The sequence below is a fragment of the Heloderma suspectum genome, chromosome 1 (genome assembly GCF_057233095.1).
Source record: "Heloderma suspectum isolate Gila_16-S chromosome 1, 16-S_ref, whole genome shotgun sequence".
Classification (NCBI taxonomy): Eukaryota; Metazoa; Chordata; class Lepidosauria; order Squamata; family Helodermatidae; genus Heloderma; species Heloderma suspectum.
Genome location: NC_139458.1, coordinates 21,750,802 through 21,776,144, shown reverse-complemented (window position 1 = coordinate 21,776,144; position 25,343 = coordinate 21,750,802). Strand labels below are relative to the sequence as shown.

General features: G+C 44.4%; 1 protein-coding gene across 6 annotated transcripts in view; it reads left to right on the top strand.

Moving 5' to 3' along the window:
* The window catches only part of TRMT61A (tRNA methyltransferase 61A), a 72,831-nt gene extending 47,758 nt beyond the window's left edge, over positions 1-25,073 (top strand). For 2 of the 6 annotated variants that reach the window (XM_084837846.1, XM_084837856.1), the window contains exons 4-5: positions 887-1,005; positions 20,897-25,073. In XM_084837846.1, coding sequence (XP_084693972.1) covers positions 887-1,005; positions 20,897-21,199 — 422 coding nt within the window. In that variant the 3' untranslated portion in view covers positions 21,200-25,073. The remainder of the gene's footprint in view (positions 1-886; positions 1,006-20,896) is intronic. The other 4 variants (XM_084837870.1, XM_084837882.1, XR_014788251.1 and 1 more) reach the window with 3 other exon arrangements.
* Positions 25,074-25,343: the final 270 nt, after the last annotated feature.

The following is a 25,343-nucleotide window of genomic DNA, read 5'->3' as shown; positions in this document are numbered from 1 at the left end:
AGGAGTATCAGATTTTTTTTTAAAGGAATCAGCTTTGCTGCACTTTGGTCTGTGCAGGGCTTCATGAGCGAGTGCTCCGCACCAGTAAAAATTGCTTGACAGAACATACTTCAGGGTGGGAATTGGAGTGAATGTCATCTGATTGGTAGGGGCTGCTCAACCAATAAGAGAGGCTCCCCCCTCCCCGCTGTCCCCCCTTTCTACTTTCCCCTGAAGGTCCAGATGCACCTGCATTTCAGGAGCAAGCCTCATTGAGCACAATGGGAGTTACTTCTGAGTAGACACACATATACTTGTGCTGGGAAAGGGCAGGGGGAACGCAGGGATGGGAAACTAGCCCCCTTTCTAACCCGATGCTGCAGAGGATCTCTGTAACGAAGGTGCAGAGTAGTTACTTCCTAAGGCAATAAACCAAACAACGGAAAATCGGAGCCTCAAGATCGCGCTTTAGAGCATTTAGGGAATCTGTGCTTTAAACTGTGCCATTTCAGTTGAGGGGGGATCTCTGTAAATTCTGATGTGGGCATTCAGGGGAGAAGCCTCATTGAGCACAATGGGAGTTACTTCTGAGTAGACACTAATTGGTTTGTGCAGGGACGGGAAACACTCAGGAAACACCCCTTGACCGGGGTCAGGGTGAAAGGCACACCCCTGGGCAGGGCTAGCATAAAAAAAAAAGGTAAAGGTGTCCACAACCAGTCGTGTCCGACTCTAGGGGGTGGTGCTCATCCCCGTTTCTAAGCCGAAGAGCCAGCGCTGTCCGAAGGCGCTTCCGTGGTCATGTGGCCGGCATGACTGAACACCGAGGTGCACGGAACGCTGTTACCTTTCCCGCCGAAGCGGTACCTATTTATCTACTTGCAATTTCTTGCTTTCGAACTGCTAGGTTGGCAGAAGCTGGGACTGAAGACGGGAGCTCACTCCGTCACGCAGCACTCGGGTCTCGAACTGCTGACCTGCCGACCTTCCAGTCTGCAGTTCAGCGTCTTAACCACTATACTCGAGGTAAATGCGGCGGTCGGGGCGCACAGCAACTATACTGGAGAGAACCCGACTTAAGGAAAAGAATCGGACTTTAAGCAGTCTCAGGAAATCTGGGGCAGCTGCTGGATGGCCATGACATCATATATCTCTAACAACCTCCAAACGCAGCCAGCTTGGAGTAAATCGCTCATGGAGACACCCCCCCCCCCCCGGTTTGTAGCTTGGAAGTGTTCCTGGATCCTACGCTGTCCCTGGATCTTCAGGTGTCAGCGGTGGGGAGGAGTGTGTTGTACAGTACATTTAGTGTGCCAGCTGTGGCAGTTCCTGAGCTAGTCTGACCTGGTAACAGTTATCCATGCCTTCGGTACGTCATGGTTAGACTATTGCAATGCACTATATGTGGGGCTACCCTTGAAAAGCACCCAAAAGCTTCAATTAGAGCAAAATCCGGTAGCTGGGCTGCTAACCGGTGCACAGTACTGTGATCACATCATCCCAGTACTGAAAGATCTGAACTGGTTGCCAGTTGTTTTCCGAGCTCAATTCAAGGTGTTGGTTTTAACCTTTACAAATCTAAATGGCTTAGAGCGTGGATCTCTGAGGGACCATCTATTTTGGTATGAGCCTGCTTAGTTATTAAGATCAGCAGGAGAAGGCCTTGTTAATACACCCTCACTTGCAGAGGCCTCTTTGTCGACAAGCAGAAAAGACCTTTCTCCTGTCTTGCCCCCAAACTCTGGATTCTGTCCCTGTGGAGTTGTGACTGGTCCCCATTCTCTCTGCATTCAGGAAGGGGATCAAGATGCATCTTTTTAACTTGGCTTTTAAAATTGTTATTGATGTTGCTTTTATTGTTTTATTATGTTTTTATCATCTAAGGGTGCAATCCTATGCATGTTTAGACAGAAAAAAGTCCTATAACTCCCAGCATTCTCCAGCCAGCCATGTTTACTGTTTTATTCTGAATTTCTTTTTCTACACCACCTTAGTTGGTTTCAGAAAGGCGATTTAAAAATACCTTTAAATAAATACATATATATCTATCTATCCCAAGGCTGAACAGAGATCTACTGGTAGATCTCTGGGTGATTTGCAACAGAGCGGTGGCAAGGTTTTCTAACTCCTGTCTGTTTAACAATAGCAACAACAAAAAGACATTTCCCACCTAAATTAGGCTCCTGAAATGAAGAAAGCTAGGGGCAAGGTGTGAAAGGGCTATGAGCTGAATTCTGATACTGAAAGCAAGTTGTATGCTCAGAGGAACCCTGTTCCTTAGTTCTACTAGGTATATGTCTGCCCTGAGCCACTATTTTGCCCCTGGCTCCATTTGGTGGACCTTGAAGTTCTAGTAAAACAATGCCAAATAGATCCTGGAAGCCTGAAGTCTGCCCACCCTGATCTGCACTATGAATAGTCCTTCCCTCTCCCCAGAGAAGTCTTGGAACAGTAGTTCTGTGAAGAATGCTAGAGTTCTCTTAACAGATAATCATCAGCATCCTCATCAAACAAATATTCCCAGGATTCATTGAGGGTGGCCATGACATTTAAACTGATATAAAACTGCATACATTTGTAGTATAGATATATGCCTAGAAACTCTGCCCAGTTCCTTTGCCTTCATCTGCATGCTATCCATAGATCTTCAGACTTTTTTTTCACTCCAGAACAGTGAGCACTAGAAGCTTGATTTTTTTTTTACTTTATTAAAGCAGAGACAATTTAGAAAGGCAAATGCTGTGCCAGCCAGTTCCAAAGCTGACATGTACAGACTCTTGCATGCTTTCCTTTCAGCCTAACCCTGCTTGAGTGAAAGGGGTGATGAGGATATACTACTTATCACCGACGTCTTCTGATTCTTTAAGGCTGACCCTGTCCATGGTGTCTTAATACAGGAAATGTGATGCTAAAACATCCTGATGGATAATGCTGTGATTTCTTGAAATCACATATATAATTTACTTAATTAAAACAGGGATTATTTAGAAAGGCAAATGCTGTGCCAGATATATAGTACTGAATAAAGAGCATTCCCCCCCCGCCCATCTCTTCTGAGAGCTGAACCCTCCAGTTTCCCTTGTCAGCGAAACCAAAACGTCAGTTTGCCCACGTGTTTGCTCACTTGAAGGACATTCTGTCCCCCTCTTTCCAAAGGCAATATTTTAGTGTGCTAGTAAGCAACTGAGCAAATGCCAAAAGGATGCTGTTGTCGGATGTCGCTGCCTCGCTCCCACCAACCATCCGTGCCTCCCACCACCATCACCACCACCAAGATACTAGCAATTTACCGCTGCTGTTGTGACGCTGCAGTGGCATCGCAGAACACAGTGAATGTTTTTCTAAAAATACATAAAGCCAAAAACTGCAGCGTTGCTGCTGCAGTTTCTTCCTGCTCCTTTATATCATTATGCAGAGTGTAGAGTTTGTGGAGGCGGGCGGGCACCCAATCTGATGTTCGAGGCTAGTATTAAGAATAAGGTATATAAATATGGGGAGCTACTGAGTCAGATCATCGGTCCATCTAGCTCAGTATTATCTACACTGACTGGGAGCTGCTCTCCCAGCTTTCAAGCAGGGATCTGGAGTGGGCTGGATGTGCCTGATCTTGTCTGCCAGGGATGGCTGGGCACACTGGCTCCTGATCTTGTCTGATCTTGGAAGCTAAGCAGGGTCAGCCCTGGTTAGTACTTGGATGGGAGACCACCAGGGAATCAGGCTACCTGCACTGAGTAGGGGTTGGACTCTATGGTCTTGTAGGCCCCTTCCAACCCTATGATTCTATGAATAGAACCTGGGAATTTCTGCATGCAAAGCCCTGTTCTGTGGCCCTTCTGATCTATGTGGTATGGGACACCTGTCTAGGCAGGGGAATGTCCAGTTAGACATTTGTTGAGATCCTGATGTTTTTTGGCATGCAATCCTTAGCAGATCTTACACACACCCCTCTTAGGGGGCCTGCATCCTTTTCAGGCTCTTGAAGCTGATCATCCTCTGCCGGTCCCATAGGTCAGCTAAAGAAGCAGTGGCCCCACTCTTAGGAGAAGAACCCCTCCTTGGTAATGTAACCCTGGATGCTGGGTGAAAACAACATAACAGGGCTTTTGCATCAAGGCCTTCCTGTGAGATGCCCAAGGAAAAAGCTGGCCACTGATGGAGGCAGGATCACAGATGAGAGATAACACCAGGATCTGTCTCTCCAGCTACTCCCCAAGCCACTAGTAGCCTCCAGGAGGCAGGGCTTGGGTAGAGGCCTGCCAAGGGAGCCCAAACCTTCATGGGCCGGAGGTTCCCCATCCCTTACTTAGATGGATGATGATCTGCTGCAGCATGGCAAATCCTACAGGGCTTAAGTTCTTGATGCAGGCATCATACATTTCATCCAAAGAGCACTGATCTCAGACTAATTCTAGATGCAGGTTTACCTTTCCTCTGTGAGAACTTGGAACAGCCTTGGGGAACATTGTCACTGCTCTTAGTACAGGCCCAAAATCCAACCTTTGTTCCTATGTCTCATTTCCACCAGATAAGTTTCTAGCTCTCATGATCTCCTCATGGGTCCAGGATTTGTTAGAAAACAGAAAAGAACAAAAATCAAACAAACCCATAGAGGATCATAAACAAAAGTGCAGGTAGAAAAACAGCTAAATATTTACTTCCTTCAGTTAAATGATTTCTACGTCTGTCATGGCAAGGATTGTCAAAGGACTTACACAGGTTTTTCTTACGCATAACAATTTTGGAAAGTGACTGTTTGCAGTACAGTAAGGGGCAGCAGCACATCTGCATCAATTGCAAAACATTAATCTGAGTTTTCTGAAAGCGATATTCAAATTATGGGAGTGCATGAATTATCCATGCCTTCCCCCTGTCCCTTTTTCTCTCCTGAGGGATTTCTGATACAGCCTTTATTGCAAAGCAGGCTATCCAAACCACCTGCCACATTTTAACATCGAAAAAGTGCCTGGGAAGATTCAGCACTGTATTTTATTTCTCCTGTATCTTTCCCTGCCTCCCACCCCTCATTTCTAATCTCCCCACCCTGAGCTGTGCTTTGACCTGTACAAACTCTGAACCCATTGGTACTAATAGCGTCTGCTGGCCTTCCGTCTAACTTCTTTCCCCAGCCTATGGAATGGGGAGATCTGACCTCTTAGTAAAACTGTTTCCGTGAAACTCTTCCCCCCCCTGCGTTGAATGGATGTGGGGTGGGAGAGTTTCCACAGACCCTCGTATTGTTTCCCCCGCCCCATGCTGCCTCCACATCAGTAGTTTTCAGTTGCATTATACATGAGTGCATTCATTTTTTAAGACAGCTCCCTCCAAATCAAAAGCCTCACACGGCTTCCCAATGTAAGCAGGACTAATCTGGGATAATTACTGTATCAACCCAGGCTAGCGTACAGATCTTATTAAACAAATTGAGCGGTGGCAGCTCCTCTGAAAGAGAAAAAAAGAAGTAGAAAAAACGCTTGAAGGAGCCATCTTTGGGGGAGAAGGTAGAGTGGCATTTGCACCACACCTCTTTCTCATTGGGGGGGTGTTCCTGTGATAGGATTCTCTTGGGAAACCAATTTGTGGAAATCATAGGCTTTTGCAGAAACTGCAGACCAGCAGTCCCAAGAGCAGACATTTTCCTGAATTAGGTTTGCCTCCTTGAAAATGCAGGGGGTTCTCTCTAAAACTGCATCATTTTAACAACTCTTATCTGTTAGAATCCTGTTCTGTGAACAATCCCATGGTGTGTATATACATACTCTGTCCATTTGAAGATACTATATATATATTCTCTCCATTTGCTGCTTTCTGGGCCTTTTTAATGGTTTTTGTTGTTTTTGTTATATAGAGTAATAACATTATTATTTTTACTATTGAATGGGCCTGGATTTGGACAGCTTGGAATGGCCTTTAGTCTGATACAGCAAAGCCTTCAACCGAATTTACACGGCTGTCAGAGGGACATATTGTCCCACCCCATCTGAGTGAAGCCACGCCCACTGGCACCCCTAGGCGCAGCTCCTGTCATGGTTCACCCCTCTAGCCCCTTGAAGGAGGGGTCTGTCTACTCCATTCACCTCAGAGGGGCTGGCCCAACAGCAGGGAGCGGGGACAGGTGTGTAACTCTGTCCCTCGGCCTACTAATCTCCGCTGGCTTCAAACTGGAGGAATGCAAAGCTATGTGCTGGTTATGGAAGTCTATCCCTAATGGCTGAAGATGTTACTGCAGGCAACCACATGAACACATTTAAATTAATTAAAATGAATGTGTTTTTAAAACAAAATAACCATTGGGTGCACATCCCTAGGGTCCCTTTAGTATGTGTGTCATGTTTCAGGTGTCTAGGTTTCATGTTCTTGGAGCTATGGTGCAATGGACACACAGACAGACATCTTCTTTATTATCATTATAAATTTCTCTGGAGCATGGCATATCATCATCAGGCGCCATTTCGACTGTCAATATAACACTCTCATAGCTTACAACATTCCAGCATAAACCACTACACAAAAACTCTTTAAAAGCCTGACATGAACAATAGCAAGCTGCTCTCATGTCTCCTCAGTGCCTTCTCCGAGCACAAAGCATTTATTGTGAGCTGACATTTCACTGAGATGAGATGCTCTGCTCCCCATTTCCTAAACGCTGAGAACTAGAAGATCTCTCCCTCCCCCTTTTTTAAACAGCCTCTACTTTAAAAAAAGAAAAGAAAAAAAGCCCCTCATGTTGGTGGCAAAACTCTGGAATATATTGTCTGGGCTGGGAAAAAAACTCTGTTCCAGATGTTCAGTGGTTTTGATGACTATACTGGGACACACACACACACACACACACACACACACCCTATCTCATTTTGTTCTTTGGATGTTCAAATTTAAACAGCATGGTCCTCAAACAGTGGCAGGTGACTGGGATTTCTGCGTTTTTAGCTGTTGCATTTTGAGAGAGAGAGAAAAAAATGCGTCTTGGATTTCAAAGGTCCGTGATAAAAGATTCATCAGCAGCAAGCCTGCCTTGACCTTTGTCTGTGTGTATTTATATACTGAGCTAAAAATCCAGCCTGCAGAACCATTTCTAGCAGGATTAGTTGGTGACGATTACTTTGACTGTGTCTGAATTTTCCTGCAACATCCATTGTATGCTCCCAGGGGTCCCAATTTACAAGGGACAGCTTCTGTTATTGGGTGTTTCTCACTGAGCCTATTTCGCCCTTTGAGTCTGCCTTTTTAAAACTTAAGTTAGTGAGCTCCTAGTTGCTCCCGTCCTCTAGAATTTAAATCTTTGGAGTTCCAGAAGCAGGAACATGGGTACATCTTAATATGCTCTGTGCGCTGACTATATGGTGCAATTTAATGCGTGGCCTGCTGTGTCTTATGCTGCAGCTGGGGAGGTTTGTTCTGAATTGTTCATCTACTATAGGCCTATTATGGATGGATGGATGGATGGATGCGTGGGTGGGTGGGTTTGTTTGTTTGTTTGTTTACTACATTTCTATACCACCCAATAGCTAACGCTCTCTGGGTGGTTCACCACAATTAAAACCATCAAAATACAACATGATTAAATACAATATAAACATTTAAAACTATGGTATCAAATAAAAATAAAAACCAAAATAAAACCTAGCAGCGATGCAAACATTTAAAATACAGTAACAGATTTAAAACACCAGAAACCGAAAGACTAAAGACTTATCATTTTTTCTACATCTTTTTTTTAAAAAAATGCTTTTAGAGCTAGTGCAGTATAGTAGTTAGAGCAGCCTTTCCCAACCTGTGCTCTCCAGATGTTTCGGACCAGTGCAGTGGAGGCTGCTGGCTATGAAGTCAGTGGGGCGGTGAATCCACTCCATGTTTCAGTCAGAACCAATCAGAACAATAAAGCTATCCAAGGTGCTTCCAGCATGGATAGTGGTCATGGACACTGGGAATCATAGAATAGTAGTAGGGTTGGAAGGGGCCTACAAGACCATCGAGTCCAACCCCCTGCTCAGTGCAGGAATCCAAGTCAGAGCATCCCTGACAGATGGCTGTCCAGCCTCATCTTGAATGCCTCCAGTGTGGGAGAGCCCACCATCTCCCGCAATTGGTTCCATTGTCGTATTGCTCTAACAGTCAGGATGTTTTTCCTGATATTCAGCTGGAATCTGGCTTCCTGTCACTTGAGCCCATTATTCTGTGTGCTGAACTCTAGGATGATCGCGAAGAGATCCTGGCCTTCCTCTCTGTGACAACCTTTCAGTACTTGAAGAGCGCTATCCTGTCTCCCCTCAGTCTTCTCTTCTCAAGGCTAAACTTGCCCAGTTTTTTCATTCTCTCTTCATAGGGCTTTGTTTCCAGTCCCCAGATCATCTTCATTGCCCTGTCTGAACCCTCTCCAGCTTGTCTGCATCCTTCTTAAAGTGCGGTGCCCAGAACTGGACACAGTACTCCAGATGAGGCCTAACTAGTGCTGAGTAGAGGGGGACTAGTACTTCCCAGGATTTGTAAGCTATGCTTCTATGAATGCTGCCCAAAAGAGCATTTGCCTTTTTTGCAGACATATCACATTGTTGGCTCATATTGGGAGTCATCACCTGAAACAACTGGAGGGCATCAGGTTGGTTAAGCCTGGTTTAGAGTGTTGAACCAGGACAGGAGAGACCAGGGTTCAAATCCCCACTTAGCCATGAAGTTCACTTCATAGGCTAATTGCCCGTCTTTCAGCCAAACCTAGTCACAGAGTTGGTGTGAAAATATAATGTGGAGGGTGATGTAAATTGTCCCGAGCTCCTTCGAGGAAGGGCAGGATAAAAAAAATATATTATTAATATTATTAGTAATAATAATAAATGTTAGGACAATCTACTGCAGCGTAAAGGACTGCAGAACAATCTACTTTAGAGCAAAGGGGTACAGCATATAACAAGCAGAGAAGAATCTTCAGAACTGTGCATATTTGTGTGGGTAATTTGATGTGAGGATAGCTGTGTATAAAGTACTATTTTTTTCCATGGAATATTGGCGCGTTTGTACTCAGAGATGTTCCACAAGACCCTTTTCAACAGACACAGAAGAATGAAATGGTGGAATCCTGAGGCAGTGGAGTGGACATAGGGTGAGGGCTGCCTTTACTGTTCTTTTTAAATGCTCCCTCACATTCTGTCTGTCTGTCTCTCTCTCTCTCTCTCTCTCTCTCTCACACACACACACACACACACACACGCACACATATCTCTCTCCTTGCACTTAGATAATTAGTTTATCAGGCAGAAAGATTTAACATAACCCTCTTTCTGGTTCAGATAGCTGTTTATGTGGAAGATTTAAAAAATGTGAACTTCCCACCTTCCCTTTGAAGTAGTACAAGTTCTACCACCTCATTTTGCTTAACTTGTGCAACATCTTGCAAGAATGATGCTTTCTTTTTTTTAGATGCAAAGCTTTTCTCTCTCTCTCTTTCTCTGCCTGCACCTTTCTCATTTTTAAAATGAGAGAATTCAGTATAAACCAGTGTCCCATTTAGCCTCTTATTTTTAGCTGATAGGTTGCCTTGTTATCAGCTGCATGAATTACATGTTTTGGGGGGGGGGTAGCTTGGTTAGAGGTCCCAGCAGCAAACGAGAGAGGTGGGAAGGAATGCAGAACAGTTCAGCAAAACCACGCCACTCCAGATATTATTTTTTCTTTCACATCCCCCACCCTTAAAACCCCCTTGTGTGCCCGGAAGCCTGCATTTATGGGGACATTATTACATCATGACCCAGATCACATGGTCCCCGGATTTCTGGCAGGCAAGATCCTTTTTAATTCCTTGAGCTGATTTGGCTGGGTAGCTTTTCAGAGTAAATCTGAAAGCATTCTATTCTCAGCTGCAAAGGTGACATTGTGATCAACAGGGATGGGTACCCCATAAGATGCTCCATGTCTTAAAAGCTCTGGGGTGGAAACTGTTTCAGCAGTAGAAAGGGTGGAGTCTTGCTAAAACAATACCGACACCAGGCTGTGGGTGTCTACCCCCTTGGTTCGGTCTGACTGATCAGTTAACCTTCAGGGGATTTTCCTTTGTCATCTGTTGTCAACTTGATACGTTCAGGAGTATGTTCAGGAAACGGGAGCCCTCTTGGCTAGAAAGCTAAAGTCTCCAGAGTTCTCCATCTAAGGACTGGAGATATTCTGTATACACATACCATCCCTCTTAAATAAACACAGCCAGTTCCTTCTCGTTCTCTGTCTCTCTCTGTATGTTTAATTGCAAGCAGTTCAAGTGCAGAGGCTGCCAGCCAAATCACAACCCATAAAGATTCGATGAATAGAGCAGGGTGCTAAGATACTTGAAGGACATATTGACGCTACAGATACTCTATCAGTTTAACTGGCTTTTCCCCAAAGGATCCTGGGAAGTGTAGTTTGGTGAGGTGTGGAGCATTCTCTGCCAGACATTCCTAGCTCCGTGTTCACAGAAATAATTTCCTGGGAAAAGAGGAATGATTATTGAACTAGTTTATAGTCTATACCAAACTCTGTGCCTAGCTGAAGATGAATGTTATTTTGTTTATGAAACCTCCATAAAACCTATGAACACTGAGCCACACCCTCCCCCCACTCCAGATTTTATCTTCTACTTTAGTTTGCCTTTTTGCTGTTATGGTTGTGTTTGGTATGTTGGTGTAAAAAACAAAACCCAGAATGGCGTAAGAGGTTCTTGCTATTTTTATTTAGTGTTCGGCTCTTTTGTTCACATGCCATGATGCTGTGGGATCTAGTTTTACCTCACTAGAGAAATTTCATTTTCTCTCTTACTTATGTATGTATGTTTGAGTCACCTTTTGGCTCAAATAGAACCCCCAAGATGACTTACCATTAAATGCAAGTTAAAAACATTAAATCATCACAAACAGCCCAATAAAGAGCAGGAGAAAATCTTAAAAACAGAGAGCAGAGCTACTCAGAAGTAAGTCCCATTGAGTTCCATGGCGCTTGCTCCCACTGATCTAGCACCTTTAACTGACTCTGACGACAAGGAGAAGTAATGCTGAGCATCATCAGCGTACTGGTGACACCCCACCCCAAAACTCCAAATGACCTCACCCAATGGCGTCATATAGATGTTGAACAGCATGGGGGATAGAATAGAACCCTGTGGCACCCCACAGCTTAATAGCCATGAACGCCGGGTTGGATGCATCACAGGTCGGAATTAAGATTGCCGGGAGAATTATCGACAACCTCAGATACACAGACAATATGGCAGAAAGCGAAGAGGATCTAAAGAGCCTCTTGTTGAGGGTGAAAGTGGAGAGTGCAAAAGCTGGTTTGAAACTCAACATTAAAAAAACTAAGATCATGGCATCTGGCCCCATCACTTCCTGGCATATAGAAGGGGAAGAAATGGAAGCAGTGACAGATTTTATTTTCTTGGGCTCCAAGATCACCGCAGACGGTGACTGTAGCCATGAAATTAAAAGACGCTTGCTCCTTGGAAGGAAAGCTATGGCAAACCTAGACAGCATAGTAAGAAGCAAAGACATCACCTTGCTGACAGAGGTTCGTATCATCAGAGCTATGGTTTTCCCAGTAGCAACCTATGGCTGTGAGAGCTGGACTATAAGGAAGGCTGAGTGCCAAAGAATTGATGCTTTCGAACTGTGGTGCTGGAGAAGACTCTTACGAGTGCCCTGGACTGCAAGGAGGTCAAATCAGTCAATCCTAAAGGAAATCAACCGTGACTGCTCATTGGAAGGACAGATACTGAAGCTGAAGCTCAAATATTTTAGCCACCTAATGCGAAGAGAAAACTATCTGGAAAAGACCCTGATGCTGGGAAAGACTGAAAGCAAAAGGAGAAGGGGACGGCAGAGGATAAGATGGCTAGATAGCATCACCGATGCAATGAATATGAACTTGAGCACACTCCAGGAGAGAGCGGAGGACAGGAAGGCCTGGTGTGCTATGGTCCATGGGGTCATGAAGAGTCGGACACGACTGAACAACAAGAACAAGAATCCCCCAATACCACTCTCTGGAATCGGCCCTGCAGGTAGGAACAGAACCACTGTAGCACAGTGCCCCCAACTCCCATCCTGCAGAGCCGATCCAGTACGATACCACGATCAATGGTGTCAAAAGCCACTGAGAGATCCAGGAAGATCAACAGGGTAGCACACCCCCTGTCTTTCACCCAGAGTAGGTCATCAGTCAGAGCAGCCAAGGCCATTTCAGTGCCACAGCCTGGTCTGAAACCAGACTGAAATGAGTCCAGATAATCAGTTTCCTCCAAGAACATCTGAAGCTGCCCAGCCACCACACGCTCAAGCACCTTGCCCAAGAAGGGGATATTAGTAATGGGGCAATATTTCTCACACACCTCTGGGTCCAGGGAGGTCTTCTTCAGGAGAGGGTGCATTACAGCCTCTTTCAAGGCAGCAGGAACCACCCCCTAACAGAGTGAAGTCTTTACCGCTCTCTGGACCCACCCGGCCAATCCACCCCTCCTAAATCGTATTAGCCAAGATGGGCAAGGGTCAAGCTTACATATGGTGGGATGGACTGATTCAAGCCTCTTGTCCACATCATCAGGCTGCAACAACTGAAACTGATCCCAAGAAACACAACCAGATGGAACATTGGACACCTCCCCAGACTCTGTGATAACTGTGGCGTCAAGCTCTGAGCGAATACAAGCGACTTTCTCCTCGAAGTGCCTAGGAAATTTATTACAGCAAATGACTGAGGGTTCCAATCCCAGTTTCTCTGAGCCCAAGCAAGATCCCAACAGGCTCTTCACCACTTGCAGCAATTCAGCTGGGTGGCATTTCGAGGATGAAATAACAGACTTGTAACAAGGTTTTTTTTGCCATCCTCACTGCTGTGTAATAGGCACAATGAAGAGTCTTTGCTAATCTTTATAGCAGTTTAAAAAAAGTAGTGCCATTATAAGAAGTATTAAGGCGAAACCAAGTCATAGTATGGGTTAAAAAAAAAACCCTCTACCTATTCCCACTTGCAGGTTAAGCAAGTCCCTTGCCCTCATTGGAGGCGAGGAGGATGAAGATCCTAGGCAAAATGTTTCTTGGTATAAACAACTTGCCGGAGTCACACCGTGGTGCACACATTGGCAATCACCAGAGCAAAACATGCTTTGGAATCTGGACGAACACCAAGAAAGACTGTTTGGATTGGCATTGGAAATTAAGGTGGCCTCAAGTGTTATGCTATCTGGGAACAGATAATAATGGAACAAGAAAGTCCAATGGTTTTGTTGCCCAAGTCTGATGATTTTGTTAATAACCAAAGACTGGATAAAAGATTGTGCTTCTTTCCAATAATTCCCACTGGAATGTGAATGGTGGACTGAAGAATGAAATAATTATTGTGGAACTAGGCTTGGCTTGTGATTAATCATTCGGCTGTGTTTGTGGGTAGATATGGTTGTTATAAAGCAGGGGTGGGAAACCTATGGCCCACCAGATGTTGTTGGATTCCAACTCCCATCAGCCCTAGCTAGCATGCTGAATAGTTAGGGATGATGGGAGGCAATGATTAGGGATGATGGGAGTGATAATGCTGTACTAAGGGTGGCCTATTCTTTTTAAGTTGCGGAGAAGGCCTTCCATAGCATGGAAGGATCCAGTCTCTTTGAAGTCATAGAGATGGTGGTCTGGATAGGATTTTATATAGACGGAACTGTTTTATGAATCTCGAGTAGCTAAAATAATGACCAATGGAAATCTGTAATGCTCAGATGTTCGGTTTGTTGCGAGCAATTTGCCAGGGCTTTCTCCTCTCTTGTTCACATTAATAACAGAATCCTTGGCAGAATTGCTCTGGGGGAGGACGTGGTAAAACTGTTGTTATATACGGATGAAGTTGTGCTATTCCTTTACGATTGCCTGAGGTCTATTGTAACTTTGATAGATATTATTTGTGAGTTTTCTGTTATAGCTGTGTACAAAATGCAGTGAAAATAGTCTCCAAAACTTTGTACTGAGATTAATAATAATTCTCCAAAATGTCTGGGGAGAATGATTAGCCCCAGATCTGAATGAATTGTTTAGACTGAACTACGAGTTGTATTTAAGAGGGGTAGCCATGTTAGTTTGTTGTAGCAAAAACAACAAAGATTCTCGTGGCACCTTTAAAGACACAACAGATTTATTGTGGCATAAGTTTTGGTGGACTAGAGCGCTCACTTCATCAGATGCATGAACTCACTATGGTCTCTGTAGTACAGCCTTCTCCGACCAAGGACCCTCCAGATGTTTGGACTACAATTCCCATCAGCCCCAGCCTACATAGCTAATGGTCATGGGTGATGGGAGGGCATCAGGTTAGGGAAGGCTGCTGACAGTACTGAGCTAGATGGTCAAATTATCGGACTTGATACGATGCTACTTCACATGCATATTGGGCAGTATCCAACTGTGTCATTCCATTAGTGCAAAGGATGTTGCACTAGCAGAAACTAGGTTCTGAACTATGTGAAAGAGAAGACTTCAACTATAGTTATGTTTGTGCAAGCACGGCTGCACAAATGGCTGTGCATTATGCTTGTGCAACCTGTTGGGCAACTGGTCACACAAGAGTTATGCACAGCTGAGTGCACAAGAGTTATGCACAGTGGGTTACACAATGCATCACACAAGCATAATATACAACTGCTTGTGCAGCCATGCTTGCACAAATGTAATTTTAGTTGTTGCACAACTGGTTGTGCAAGCGTGGAGCTCTGCAAGCACTATTTGAGTTTGCAGAATGACACCATTGGATGCTGCTCTTTGATTCTATAATACACACCATCCAATAAAATCCTAAAGGTGGTAATCTGTTCTGCCAGTCCTATTATTATTGGTGGACTGCAGCTCTTCCCAACCCTGATGACTGTCCATGGTGGCTGGGGTCATAGGAGTTGTAGTCCAAAACATCTGAAGGTCACCTCCAGTTAAGGCTGGTGTAGTATGTAGACCATTGTAGTTCAGTCGTTCAGTCGTGTCCGACTCTTCGTGACCCCATGGACCATAGCACGCCAGGCCTTCCTGTCCTGCGCACTCTCCCGGAGTGTGCTCAGGTTCATATTCATTGCATCGGTGATGCTATCTAGCCATCTCATCCTCTGCCGTCCCCTTCTCCTTTTGCCTTCAGTCTTTCCCAGCATCAGGGTCTTTTCCAGAGAGTTTTCTCTTCGCATGAGGTGGCCAAAATATTTGAGCTTCAGCTTCAGTATGTGTCCTTCCAATGAGCACTCAGGGTTGATTTCCTTTAGGATTGACTGATTGGACCTCCTTGCAGTCCAGGGCACTCGTAAGAGTCTTCTCCAGCACCACAGTTGGAAAGCATCAATTCTTCGGCGCTCAGCCTTCCTTATAGTCCAGCTCTCACAGCCATACATTACTACTGGAAAAACCATAGCTTTGATTAGACGGACCTTTGTTGGCAAGGTGATGTCTCTGCTTCTTACTATGCTGTCTAGGTTTGCCATAGCTTTCCTCCCAAGGAGCAAGCGTCTTTTAATTTCATGACTACAGTCACCGTCTGCGGTGATCTTGGAGCCCAAGAAAGTAAAATCTGTCACTGCTTCCATTTCTTCCCCTTCTATATGCCAGGAAGTGATAGGGCCAGATGCCATGATCTTCGTTTTTTTAATGTTGAGTTTCAAACCAGCTTTTGCACTCTCCTCTTTCACCCTCAACAAGAGGCTCTTTAGATCCTCTTCACTTTCTGCCATTAGGGTGGTATCGTCTGCATATCGGAGGTTGTTGATAATTCTCCCGGCAATCTTAATTCCGACCTCTGATTCATCCAACCCGGCATTTCTCATGATGTACTCTGCATATAAGTTAAATAAGCAGGGTGACAATATGCAGCCTTGTCGTACTCCTTTCCCAATTTGGAACCACTCGGTTGTTCCATGTCCGGTTCTTACTGTTGCTTCTTGACCCTCGTACAGGTTTCTCAGGAGACAGGTAAGGTGGTCTGGTACTCCCATCACTTTAAGAATTTGCCACAGTTTGTTGTGATCCACACAATCAAAGGCTTTAGCGTAGTCAATGAAGCAAAAATAGACGTTTTTCTGGAATTCTCTTGCTTTCTCCATGATGCAGCGAATGTTGGCGATTTGATCTCTAGTTCCTCTGCCCCTTCGAAACCCAGCTTGTACTTCTGGTAGTTCTCAGTTCGCATACTGCTGAAGCCTAGCTTGTAGGATTTTGAGCATCACCTTGCTGGCATGTGAAATGAGCGCAATTGTGCGGTAGTTTGAACACTCTTTGGCGTTGCCCTTCTTTGGAATTGGAATGTAAACTGACCTTTTCCAGTCTTGCGGCCATTGCTGAGTGTTCCAAATTTGTTGGCATATTGAGTGCAGCACTTTAACAGCATCATCTTTTAGGATTTTAAATAGCTCGGCTGGAATACTGTCATCTCCGCTTGCTTTGTTGTTACTAATGCTTCCTAAGGCCCACTTGACTTCACTCTCGAGGATGTCCGGCTCAAGTTCAGTGACCGCACTATCATGGCTATCAAGGACATTACTATCATGGCTATCAAGGACATTAAGATCTTTCCTTTATAGTTCTTCTGTGTATTCTTGCCACCTCTTCTTAATCTCATCTGCTTCTGTTAGGTCCCTGCCTTCTTTGTCCTTTATCATGCCCGTCTTTGCACAAAACGTTCCCTTGAGATCTCCAATTTTCTTGAAGAGATCTCTAATCTTTCCCATTCTGTTGTTTTCCTCGATTTCCTTGCATTGTTCATTTAAGAAGGCCTTCTTGTCTCTCCTTGCTATTCTCTGGAACTCTGCATTCAGTTGGATATATCTTCCCCTTTCTCCCTTGCTTTTTGCTTCCCTTCTTTCCTCAGCTACTTGTAAAGCCTCATCAGACAGCCACTTGGCTTTCTTGCATTTCTTTTTCTTTGGGATGGATTGAGTTGCTGCCTCCTGAACAATGTTACGGACCTCCGTCCATAGTTCCTCAGGCACTCTGTCTATCAGGTCTAATCCCTGAAATCTATTCCTCACCTCCACTGTGTATTCATAAGGGATATGATTTAGGTCATACCTGAATGGTTTCATGGTTTTCCCTACGTTCTTCAATTTAAGCCGAAATTTTGCAACAAGAAGCAGCTCATGATCTGAGCCACACTCAGCTCCAGGTCTTGTTTTTACTGACTGTATAGAGCTTCTCCATCTTTGGCTGCAAAGGACATAATCCATCTGATTTCGATATTGACCATCTGGTGATGTCCATGTGTAGAGTCGCCTCTTGTGCTGTTGGAAAAGAGTGTTTGCTATGATCAGCGTGTTCTCTTGGCAAAACTCTATTAGCTTTTGTGCTGCTTCATTTTGTACACCAAGGCCATGCCTGCCTGTTATCCCGGTGATTTCTTGACTTCCTACTTTAGCATTCCAGTCCCCTATGATGAAGAGGACATCTTTTTTTGGTGTTAGTTCTAGAAGGTGTTGGAGGTCTTCATAGAACCGATCAACCTCAGCTTTTTCGGCATCAGTGGTTGGGGCATAGGCTTGAATTAGTGTGATGTTGAATGGTTTGCCTTGGATTCGTACTGAGATCATTCTATCATTTTTAAGATTGTACCCCAGTACTGCTTTTCCCACCCTTTTATTGACTATGAGTGCTACTCCATTTCTTCTAAGGGATTCTTGGCCACAATAGTAGATATGATGGTCACCTGAATTAAATTCGCCCATTCCTGTCCATTTTAGTTCGCTGATTCCCAAGATGTCGATGTTCAATCTTGCCATCTCATGTTTGACCACCTCCAGCTTACCTTGATTCATTGATCTAACATTCCAGGTTCCTAAACAATATTGTTCTTTACAGCATCGGATTTTCTTTTCACCACCAAACACATCCACAGCTGAGTGTCCTTTCGGGTTTGGCCCAGCCGCTTCACTCTTTCTGGCGCTACTTGGAAATACCCTCTGCTCTTCCCCAGTAGTATATTGGACACCTTCCGACCTGAGAGGCTCATCTTCTGGCGTCATATCTTTTAGCCTTGTGATACGTTCCATGGGGTTTTCTTGGCAAAAATACTGGAGTGGGTTGCCATTTCCTTCTCCAGTGGACCACATTTTGTCAGAACTCTCTGCCATGACCTGTCCGTCTTGGGTGGCCCTGCACGGCATAGCTGATGGCTTCACTGAGTTACGCAAGCCCCTTCGCCACAACAAGGCAGAGATCCATGAAGGGGATGTAGAACATAGCGGATAGCAATATGCCACCAAATACTAGCTGGTAAGGAGCAACAATGGGACAGAGGTCTTTCCATCATGCCCTGTTTGTGCTCATCCCAGAGGCATCTTGCTTGCTCCTGGTTACTGTGGAAAGTAGGATACTGGACTAGATTGACCTTTCGCTTTCACCCCAGCAAGTTGCTTTTACTTTTTCTTTGTTAATTTTTTTATTGTGAAATTTCAACCAAAAAAGCACACAAAAAGAAGAAAATAAAAAATGTAGCTACATACATTTCAATATATCAGTTTTAATGCATGCCTATGAAGTGTGCCTGTGTGCATGTATATATGCATATGAAAATGCAGCTTTATGAGAATTATACATAAATTTCAACAAAAGCAGGCCAAATATCCAAATAAGTATCCATTTGCAGGTGGCATCTGTTCAAAGGTTGAAAGCGTTGTAAGGTCTCCAATCCATTTCATTATAGGAGGAGAGCATTTATCCTTCCAATTTTGTAATATCAGTCTTTTAGCTGTCAGAAGGGTGAAGAAAATCCATTTGTGTTGACCATGCATTTAACTTCCAGGAAGCAGGTAGATAATTTGAAATGACATGTACATGTCCCAGTATGAAGTTTATCCATATAATAACTGTAGTGAGCATATAATAAATGTAGTGAGTGTGTTGGTGAGCAATAAGGTGGACTTCACACCATTCCTATATGCTGTTGGTAGCCACCTAGAGACTTGTGTAGTTTGGCCTAGCCAGCAGCTTTACAATTAATTAGGAAGGCCTCTCACATAGGCTGGTAATTTACAGCTTTCACCTTGGAGTTGTTCTGGCCAACTTCTGATGACCTCACCCTGCTTGAGCAGAGATAGATTTCACTTCCCATGGGAAAGAGAGCCCCCTTCTCTTGATTGGGCAGAGGTAGCCAGTCAACTCATGAATTAAAACGGGAGAGGTTTATAAAACCCAGCCCACTAGCTTTGCTCTTTGGTCTCGCTCCAAGGGGGAATATGCACGCTACCAGCCTGGAGAAACTTGTGGCCCTAGGAGTGACTTCTCGTCTATCTGAGATACACTCAGCTGTAACAGCTTCATTGGCTGATGAGAGGTGTGAGCTTTCTTTGCTTATTTTCCTTTCTGCATCCATTTTCTGTCAATAAACTGTCATCCTTTTGCACAAGTAGCTTTGTTTGGTCTTGGTCATCCAAAATAATCTAATTTGACCGGGACATGACAGAATCAGGACCCCTGATTAATACAATAACCTCCTTCCAAAAAGAGGCAACTATTGGACATTGCCAAAACATATGGTTAAAAGAAGCATTCACTGTGTTACACCTCCAACAATTAGCTGACTTAGACAAACCCTATTTACTTCATAAATTCCAAGCCACAGATTTTAGCTGCTGAGCCATACTCCTCTTTGGGATTATTTTATAATAAAAAGCAGGCAAGAAAATAAATAAATAAAATGATGATACTCAAATTGAGATTAGCAGTCAGCTGTGTAAGAACCATGAATCCACAGTCCTTATCTAATATGCTGTTGGCATTCATATGAATACTAAAAAGTTAACGGAAACAGTAGTATCTCTGCAGTCCATGAGGCATGCCAACCCCTTGTCAAGTTTCAAGTAGACCCTTGCAGCTCCAGAAATGATAATTGTGTGTTTCCTGTACCAATGTGCTTCCTTCTCTTGGGATTGCATGCTCCTGTTTGGGTTTGATTAATGTCTGTTTTTGTTTTTAAGCACCAGAAATGTGCACTGACTCCCTCCCCCCCCGCCCCCAAAGGCAACTTTATAACATCCATAAAAAGTGGAGTAGCCAAAGATGTCCAAAGTTAGGAGACGTGTGGTGCCCTTCTTCTTGCAAAGAAAAGGAAACACAGCAGGATTACTGGTTAGACGTGTGTGCATTCACCATTAAAAATGTTTATTTTTTTTTAGTGGGGTGTGCACATCGAGGAGGTGTCATGGGAGGCCAGCTGGCTGTTTGCCTACAATGCAAATAAAATCTTTTTCTCTGGCCCAAGATAATTTGCGCAGTAAAAATGTTAGAATCTAAATGCATTATCGCCCCCCTCCGCCCCCATTGTCACTGTTTACACAAATCTGACATTAATAGCTCTTTGGAAAAATGTGAAGGGCATTGTGAGAAAGTCGCTGCCTCTTTAATTAGGTGCTAACATCTGTGGGAAGAATCTAGGAAGTGGAGCACTAATCAGGGACAAGGCACAAGAATAAGGTACAGACTGTTCCAGCCATCTCTCTCTGCAGTGACAAAGTATAGGGGAAAAAATAGAGCTGATGCAGAAATACCTTGACGGTGCACTCCTACATGTGTCTAGTAAGTGTCATTAAGTTCAGTGGGGCTTACTCCCAGACCAGTGGGAACAGGATTACAACCTAAGATACCCATTTAAATTCTGCACTTTCTAGATTCTGTACAGAACTTTGCAAGCACGGAATGCTAGGATACATCCCTCCCCTATCTCTAAAGTTTAGGATTCAAGGTTCCCCCCACCCCCTTTACATAAACCAGGGGTAGCTGTTGTGCAATGTATTTCAGAGGAGTAGTCCCACTGACTTCCATGAAGCTGCTTTGGAAAGAAATGATTCACAGAATTGCAGCTAGGGAACTGAGTTTGGATGAAATTATTTACACTGCTGGTTCTCATTCATTCATTGATTCATTCTCTCTCTCTCTCTCTCTCTGTGTGTGTGTGTGTGTAGGTGGACGCATCTGTTCCTTTTCCCCTTGCATCGAACAAGTTCAAAGGACCTGTCTGGCTTTGGAGGAACACGGCTTTACTGAAATTAATACTTTTGAGATCCTGCTTAGAGTGTACAATGTTAGGACAATTAGCTTGCAAATCCCTGACCTTGGAAAAGCAGCCGAAGATAGATCTAGGTCCGGGTTTGACGGAGGCAACCCATCAAATCGAGATGCCTCGTGTGCAAGTCTTCAGCAGGGAACTGTGCAATTTAAAAGTGGTGTACCGCTCAGGGAAATGGTGGGTCACACTGGATATTTGACCTTTGCTACCAAAAGTCTATTTTAGCTACACACGTAGGGAGGCCTTCTCCTGCCCTCCCTTCCAGTCAAGCATCCCAAGCTTTTTGCTCGGCCAGCAATTCCATATATAGTCAGATTGAGTAAGATTATGCTTTGTTTAAATAGCACGCAGGAGCACTAACCATATCAGCCTCGGCAGTAACACTGTCGTTCTGGAACAGGGCTTGGCTAGCTGTCTGGTACGAAGATGGATTAGCAGCTAATAGTTGTGAGTTGGAATTTATAAAGTAAAAGCCACTTGCTGGGGTAAGAAGAAAAATGTCAGCAAGGTTTCCTTGTGCGTCCTGGAATTCCTGCTAAGGGGACAGGGTTTTTTTCTTCTTAAAAAAAATTTACTATGAGGATTTTCTTTAAAAACACAAACAAAAACCAACCAAATATTCAATAAAGAATTCGAAAGAGGTCTAGAGTTGGCTGTCACATAATATTGTTAGGAACCATATAGTGGCAGGCCAAAATGGTCTTTGTTCATGCCATAACTCAAGGGTGCTGACCTTCAGTCCAAGTCCTGTCCACCTGAGTGCCCAATCCAGTTCTCTGGTGTTCCCCAGATGGCTGTGCTCCCTTCCCCGCTGCAGCTGATTATTTGATGTTTTTTTTTCTGGTTTGTGCTTGTTCTTCCCCCCCGCCCCCTTCTAAATGCCTCTCCTAAGGCTTTGTTACTGACAGTAAGAGCTTTAAGGTAAAATATGCTGGTAGTTTTGGCCATACCCCCTTTGCCCCCACCCACCACTGGAATGTGGCCCCCCAAGAGCTTCTCAAACTGAATTCAGTCCACGGGCTAAAGAAGGTTCAACACCCCTGCTGTAAATCATTTGCTGCCACACACCCCATTAGTAATGAGCCAGCGTTTTTAGCCAAGCATGGCTACTTAATGAAACATTTCACTTAAGAAATATGTCCAAGCTGCTTAATGGTACAATCTGCCAGATACTGGGCACTTCACATGCCATTCAAATGAACGAAGGACATTCTTTGGGCTTAGAGTGCATCCTTAACACCCAGTTGTGCACACACAGCACTTGGGCGTATTCAGTTCCCTCACTGGTTTTGTTGGAGGGATATAGTCCGCACGTACCCTTCCTTGGAATGAGTGGAGGAACGCTTGAGGGTGAAGGACACCACATGTAGATTGAGCTCCTGGACCCATATGTGACCTCTGAGTCAGGTTGCCTGTCTGTAGCTATTAAGAAGAATCCTGTTGACATCCGTGGTAATCTATTGTGGTTTGGGGAACTGTGGCCTTTGGTGGCCATTCTCAAGTCGGGTAGTCCAGAGTAATTCTGAGGCATCTATTGACATCATTCCAAAGTGATTTTGAAGATGAGATTTTGAGGCCATGATGTGCCAAATACTTGCTCTGGAACAGTCAAGTCGAAGTCATTGGGGCTGCTTCTTGGAATAAATCATTTGAGGGCAGCTGCTTCACATACGATGCAACTCAATAATGGGGGCATGGGGAAGCACTGTTAGGATTTTTCTCTTTATCAGCGGAATTCAGCAAAGTCGCAACAGGTAAGGTGGTAAAACAGGTTTTGGACTGTACCACTTGCATGATTGAATGGGCTTCCCTATGTTATATTTTCATGCACAGAACTAACTTTTGACAGGGAAGGTTAAGCAAGCCTTCCCCAACCTGGTGGCATCCATATGTTGTAGATGTTAACTCCCATAAGCCCCTGCCAGCATAGCCAATGGTCAGGAATGCTGGGAGTTGTAGTCCAAAACATTGGAGCACACCAGGTTGGGGAAGGCTAGATTCTCTTATGGCAGAGGTGGGGAACTTGCGGCCCTCCAGATGTTTTATCCTGCAACTCCCATCATCCCTCACCATGCTGGCTATGGCTGATGGGAGTTGTGGCCCTCCTCCAGATGTTCTGACCTACAAGTTGCTCACCCCTGCTCTTTGGAGAATCATTCAGTCATGCATTTCCCTGCCTGCAGACTCTGTTGGGAACCATTTTACCACCTTATCTGTTCTTGTGAACAAGTCCATAGTACAATCATACATCTGCTTGGGCATAAATAAATGGCTGAATTTGCATCCTGCCTCTTCACTTGAAAAGCTCCCTTGGTTTGATCTATCTTGTACGTAAAACTGAACTTGTACTTACAGATGTCATGATTGTAAATATTGAAATAAATTATCTCCAGCATTGTTAGCAAGCATCTGTGCACTACTTAGCAATCTTATCTGCCCAGTACTTGGATAAAATGCAGCACACAAGGTACACCTTTTTATCCCCTCCGGGCACCAGCTGTTCAATATACCTGCCTGAAAAAGTGAACCAGGTTTTGCCCTTTTCTTGACAAAAATAAACATTGAGCTTTTAACGGGTTACAGCCCCGGTGCTAATCTGTAACAGTTTAACACAAGCTTCACCAATCAGGACATGCAAAGATAAAGCGGCTGTGGAGATTAAAAATCAGGAAAGTAAATCATCTGAGCTGAGGCGGTTACGTAAGTGTTCTACGGCTCCAGCTTTCCTCCTCAGAAGGATGTGAAAGTCTGTATTAGGAGCTGCTCTAAAATACTTTTGAGGGAAAGCAGGATGGAAGTTGCTGCATCATTAAAAGGGTAACCATAAGTGCATTTCTGCTAGGGAAGAGAAACTGCATGCATATGTAAACATAAAATCAACTGAACTGGAAGGAGCTGGACTGAACCTGCAAATGACTAAGCTAATGACTGTCCTCAGGATACTTTGCACTTCATTCAGCACCCTCTCTGCTGAACTGGGTTAGAACAGAGTGCCTTCAGTGCATCGTTGATCCTTCGATCATATACACAACAGAAGTGGGGTGTAGGGATTGTGGGTGTGTAATCTGTTAGCAATATATATAGATTCATTTAAAAGATGTTATATATCACCCTTCAGCAAAGCTTCCAAGGGGGGTTGCAAAAAAAACAACCAAAAACAAGATAAAATACAAAAATAAAATAACAGCATGTTAAATACTCAAAAAATCGTCTGAGGGTGAAATAAGTATCTGTCTTTGTGGTTGTCTGTTGCTTCTTTTCAATCCTTTGCTTCCAGGCCTGTTACATTGTTGTTTAAGACATTTTACCCACCTTTTCATAGCTCAGGGCAGCTTACAGTAAATACAAAAATAGATACAATTTATTAAATAAAAAATGCTACAAAGGAATTGCAATCCAGGGCAAATCCCTACCCCAACACAAATTACCGAAGTTAAAAGTAAGGTAAAAGAGCCTTACAGCCCCTCCTAGACACTGGTAAGAAGGGGAAACACCTCAGGAAGCTGGCTGAACATGTACTTTTTTCACACAGTGTCCTAGGAACACGAAATGGGACCGGATGGGAGGACTGAAGCTGCTTTGGGGGATGATAAGGAAGAGGCAGTCCCCCTCTGTTAAGTATGGCAGCTTTTGCACCCTCCCTTAAAATTATGTGCTTTGCTAGGCAAGCAAATGGGCCTGAGATGAGGGTGGGGATTGGTGTAATGCTCGCTGATGTGACGGAAGCACTGATAGCTCCTTAAAACTGGAGAAAGCCGTGACAGCCTGCAATGCAGCTCCTTAGAGGAAGTGGCTTGTTCTTGTGTGTGTGTGGGGGGGGGGTTCTGCCATGTACAAAGTTACACGCTGTCCAAACACAGTTGTCTGCCTTCCCCTACCTCTTAGCTTTCAGGTGGTTGTTTTCCCTCCCATATAAATAAAGTAGGTCACAAATAAGGGGACCAACAGACTGAGCATCACACTCCCTGTGGTAGCCTCTCAGAGGGCAGAAAATAACTAAGCATCCTAAACCTGCAGTTTAGGATGCTTAGCTATTTCCTGCCCTCTGAGAGGCTAACATGGGGAGTGTAATGGTCTCTTCCATTCAGCTGTAATGAGGCTTTAGCTTCACCAGTGTTGTGGCACTGGATGTTCCAGACCATTGACTGGGTCCAAGCGCACTTATTCAAGAAGGCACATGGCATCTCCCTGGCAGCGAGAGCTTTAAGCTAAAATATATTGGCATTTTGGCTCCAGTCCCACCCACCACTGGAATGTGTCCTCCGAGAGGTTCTCAGAATATGGCCCTTGGGCTGAAAGAATTTCAGCACCCTTGCTTTAGGCCATGCGCTAGTCTGGAGCCC